Source organism: Sorghum bicolor, chromosome 2 (assembly GCF_000003195.3).
Source record: "Sorghum bicolor cultivar BTx623 chromosome 2, Sorghum_bicolor_NCBIv3, whole genome shotgun sequence".
Lineage (NCBI taxonomy): Eukaryota > Viridiplantae > Streptophyta > Magnoliopsida > Poales > Poaceae > Sorghum > Sorghum bicolor.
This window is the reverse complement of record NC_012871.2, coordinates 4,703,690-4,708,253: the sequence shown is the minus strand read 5'-3', so window position 1 is coordinate 4,708,253 and position 4,564 is coordinate 4,703,690. Positions and strand designations below refer to the sequence as shown.

The window sequence follows — 4,564 nt, the reverse complement described above, 5'->3', positions numbered from 1 at the left end:
TATTGCAATCCATAACAGGTTCGGAGGACGACCCGCTTGAGAATTCTACCGCTACTTCTATTATTCCGTAGAGTCTTCTGTTAGACCAGTTTTAATGGAAGATTCATTTGCATTAAATAGGTTGTCACATATACTTTTTTGATAACATGACGGTGTATTTAAAAAGAGAGAAGAAATGAGTTTCATCTAGACGAAACTCCTTTGACATGATTACCAATTTTTTATAAGTCTTGGAATTATAAAATGAAACTCTCTATTAAAAATGAATGTTATATGTAAATTTCATTTCATTTTAGGCAGTCTCTAACACTGGGCTTATCAATCGATGCCGCCGCCTTCGTCGGTGATGCCCTTCGATGGTCCTGGGTCCACTTGCAGTTCCTGACACAGCCTCCCAATAGCCACGACGTCCAAACACGTGTGCAACGATCACTCGCTGCTCTAATATGCTCCCATCTACTGTTACTGATTCGTTTGCACGACCTTAGTGTCAGGCACCCACTGATGAGTGACGAGGAGGAGGTGGTCGCCGTCCCTGACGAGCCTGGCGTCGTCAACCTGGGCACCGTCCATGGTCACCGCCCTCGTCGGAGCGAACCCGAACTGGCTCCCGGCGAGCTCCACGAGCTGCACCATCGTCTCAGGCATGAACACCAGCTTCCTCGCGCTGGCGCCCTGCTCGGGGCAGGAGATGGTCACCCTGACACGCGACCTGCTGCTTTGCGTCTGCCTCTCGTGGCGGCTAGGCCCGCCGCCGCCGCCTGCTCCTCCTCCTCCGTCGTGCCAGTGCAAGTGCGACGATGAGAGGACACCAAAGAGGGAGTTTCGGAAACCGACCAGCCGCCGGGGAGTGCTGTGCCTGGACGACTGCGGCGGCGACGGCGACGGCGACGGCGACGAGCCGGCGCTGTCGTGCTGCGGGACGACGGGGACCCTCGGCGCGGGCGCGCTCTTGAACCTCGTGACTGCCGGCTGATGAGCCGCGACGACCGCGAGCCTGCTGCCGCCATGGTCCGTTCCCGAACCCTGCTGCTGCTTCGGGCTCTCCACCGCTCCTTCCCGGTGGTGCGACGACGACGACGACGACCCGATGAACAGCTGCTGCATGTCGCGGTGGCCGAGCTGGTCCGCCAAGGCCCTGGGGGTGCGCCCGCCGCCGTCCTCCCTGTCGGCGTCGGCGCCGTGCTCCAGCAGGACCCTGGCCATCCCGACGTTCCCCTGCAGCACCGCGCGGTGGAGCGCGGTGACGCCGTCGTCCCAGCACGCCACCGTCACGTCCCCGCCGTGGCGCGCCACGTCCTCCAGCAGCGCGACGTCGTCCGCCTCCACGGCCGCGCGCGCGTACAGCGCCGCGTCGCCCGCGGACAGGTCCGCGCCGGCGTCCACCAGCAGCCGCGCCGCCGCGCGGTGCCTCCGGGACAGGGCCTCCCACAGTGGCACTCTTCCTTGCGCGTCTGGGGACATTAACGATCGATCACAAGGTTTGGTTGGCGACATGTAACAGTGATGATCTTAATGGCAGTCCATGAACATGGTACCTGTGGCATTAGGATCAGCGCCATGCTCTAGCAGAAGCTTGACGCATTGGTCATGTCCGCTGGAAGCTGATATGTGCTGTTAGATCATCACGAGCAGTGTGAGCATTGAAAAATTTGTAATTTAGGCAGTATATATAGACATAAAAAAGCAATCTTTTTTACCAGTGCCGTATGCCAGTAGTTATCAGACTCATTTGGGTCGACACCGCGCTTGAGCAGCTGACGCATCAGGAAGTCGTCGCCTTTGGACGCGGCGTAGCAGAGAGTGACGGGGAGCTCGAGCTGTCCCCGAGCTAGCATGTACTCGATCTCCTCCGCGACGCCGGCGATGGCGCAGCTGTCTCTCTTCTCCTTGAGGTACTGCAGTCAGTGTCATTGGAATTCACAAGCTCATCAGAGGAGAAATAAGCAGTACAAATTCAGTCATTCAGAGTTCCTCTGGTTTATTATTTCCCGGTAATTTTTCGATGTCAGAAGGGTGGCTAGGATTTGCCTGGATAAGGTTGTTGATGATTATGGTGCCGTCCCCAACGTTTGCCTGGACGATCCTGAGGAACGCGGTCCGTTCCATGCGCAGGAGCTGGCACAGTGTGCGTGTCCTCGCCGTGAAGAGCTGGGGCTTGTAGCACAGCACCCCGATCTCGCCGACGACGTCGCCAGCCCTGGCCATCCCAGCCAGCTGCAGATCACACGATCACAGGCATGCCGAAATTATCCAATCGCATTGTGCAAGCAAATCGTTCGATGAATGAAACCTCAGCTCTGAATGCATGATCAGAGCAGGGACAAGGACTTGCCTGCTCTGAACCGTTCTGGAGCTCTATCAGCTCCTGTCAATAATGCATCGCTTGTCAGTGTCATTTCTTGTTTGTTCAGTGATCGACCACTTAGTAGTAGTAGTAGTAGTTCCCGACAAAGATGTTTATCAAATATATAGTTGCCTCGAACTAATCGTGAGAAAACAGAAAGAAAAGAATGTGTGTGTGCTTTTGTTTTGTCTTTTTTACCACACTACCAGTGACTAGGACGTAGAAGTCCGACGGCGCCTCGTTCTGCAGGATGACATCCTCCCTGGGCGCGAAGTACTCGGCGTTCATCTCAGAGACCTGGATCATCGCAATCACAATCACTCAAACAGCTCAGGATGATGGAGGTTCCAATGCATGCCATTGATAGTGGTGTTTGTAGTTACAGTAATAGTAATTAACTAATTACTACGAGTAGTTTACTCACTCCCCTACCAGCTGGAAGATGAGGTCGTTGGAGACGCCCTGGAAGAGGTAGACGCCCTGGACGAGGGCGAAGAAGAGGTGGTGGGAGATGCCGGAGCGGATGGCCTTGGGCAGCGCGTCCAGCGTCTCCTGCTGCTGCAGCCCCTCCGAGTCGGTCCTGAACTTGAGGCTCAGGTGGGAGACCATCTGCTCCTGCAGCCTCGCCGGCAGCTGGTGCCGCACCGCGAAGCTCGTCGCCGCCTTGATCGCGTCCCTCTGGATTCATCCATTTCCATTCCATGGCGACGACGACGGAGGAGCAGCATGCAGACAAGAAAGATGTCAGGGCGGCGGGCGGCGGCGCTATATATATATAGGTGTCGCCGGCTGAGCGAGGCGGGCGGCGCGCGACGGCAGAACAAACAAGCTAGCTAGCGTACGTATTTCCTGGTGCGGCTGGTGCCGTGGACGACGAGGTTGGTCATGTTGCCGATGAGGTAGGCGGTGAGGCCGAGGTTGAAGAGCATGTAGAGCGTGGTGAACACCATCTCGCCCGTGTTGACGGCGTGCATGTCGCCGTAGCCGACGGTGGTGAGCGTGGTGATGGACCAGTACATGGACGCCGCGTACCGCTTCCACACGCTCTCCTGCTTGAAGTCCGGCATGGAGGAGCTCAGCCACGTGTGGTCCGCGTCATGGTACCTGTCCGCCAGCAGGTAGTAGAAGCACCCCGCGCTGTGCACCGCGAACAGCGTCACGCAGATGAGCCTTATGCATCGCACCCAGAAGTAGCTCAGCTTCCTGTTCTTCTCCAGTCTAGCTAGGTATGTATATATATATGTATAGATCGATCAACGAATAACCCAAGGAAAAACACCAACGCCATTGTTAAGTTCAGGAAGAAAAAAAAAAGCATCGACCAATCCATGGATCGATCGTTACCGTGTGAAGAAGGTGCCGACGCGGTGGAGGCGCCATAGCCGGAGCATGCCGAAGAAGTTGTAGCCGCTGGCCTGCGGCGGCAGGATCCGGCGGTAGACGTCGATGGGCACGGTGGAGGCGACGTCGAGGGCGAGCCAGGTGCTGGCGTACCGCCACGCGATCCGGCGGGGGTCGTCCTGGAGCAGGTACGTCCGGCCGTCCGCGTACGCCACGAAGAAGGTGAGCGCGATGTCGACGGCGAACGCGGCGTTCACGGCGTTGTCGGCGATGGCCAGCGCGCCGTGCGGGTCCGGGACGAACCCGAACTCGAAGGGCGCCACCCACGCGCAGTACGCCACCAGCACCACCAGCGAGTGCTCCCACGCCAGGTACCGCGGGTCGTAGGGGGACACGATGAACCGCCGGAGACGGAGACGGGGACGCCACCCGCCGCCGCGCGCCGGCAGGAGCGCGCCGATCGAGGTGCTGTACCGGTTGCTGGTTCTCCCGGCCGCCAGCCCACCCGAGCTGCTGCCGCCCCCGGCGGCGCCACCGCCGCCGCGACACAACGGCATGGCTGGCGCGCGCGCGTTCGGTCGGTCGGTCGTCCTGGTGGTGGCTAGCGGTTCCCGGCGTAAACTGTCACGCGATGCGACTGCCTTTCCTCTGTGCTGCCGCCAGATCGTGGCATGCTATGATCCGCTTCGTCGTGCGCGCGGCGGCTTTAATTAGTAATCGAGCAGCGAGCGCGGCGGGAGTGACAGTGGTTTTTTTTTTTTAATGTAAGACAGTGGCTTCGCCACCATCACGCAACTGGGCTTCATTGGCCTTTGGGCCTTTGGGTTTATCGTTAAGGCCTTGTTCAATTTGCGAAAAATTTTGGGTTTTGTCAAT

General features: G+C 58.1%; 1 protein-coding gene across 1 annotated transcript; it reads right to left on the bottom strand.

Annotated features, from left to right (window-relative positions):
• LOC8081183 (potassium channel AKT3) lies at positions 118 to 4,245 on the bottom strand. The gene is made up of 9 exons (XM_021453318.1): positions 3,692 to 4,245; positions 3,190 to 3,565; positions 2,780 to 3,025; positions 2,546 to 2,644; positions 2,336 to 2,368; positions 2,032 to 2,217; positions 1,701 to 1,898; positions 1,539 to 1,614; positions 118 to 1,454 (listed from the first exon to the last, which is right to left on the bottom strand). The coding sequence occupies exons 1-9, from the start codon at positions 4,243 to 4,245 to the stop codon at positions 463 to 465; spliced, it is 2,760 nt and encodes a 919-aa protein (XP_021308993.1). The 3' UTR covers positions 118 to 462.

What these genes read in the sequence shown, in the direction of transcription:
- LOC8081183 (XM_021453318.1), bottom strand. Translation starts at nt 4,245, where the DNA reads ATGCCGTTGTGTCGCGGCGGCGGTGGCGCCGCCGGGGGCGGCAGCAGC. An exon ending in CCAGCCGCACCAGGAAATAC is followed by an intron (nt 3,026 to 3,189) that starts GTACGCTAGCTA and finishes GGATGAATCCAG; the next exon opens with AGGGACGCGATCAAGGCGGC. An exon ending in CGCTGATCCTAATGCCACAG is followed by an intron (nt 1,455 to 1,538) that starts GTACCATGTTCA and finishes TAATGTCCCCAG; the next exon opens with ACGCGCAAGGAAGAGTGCCA.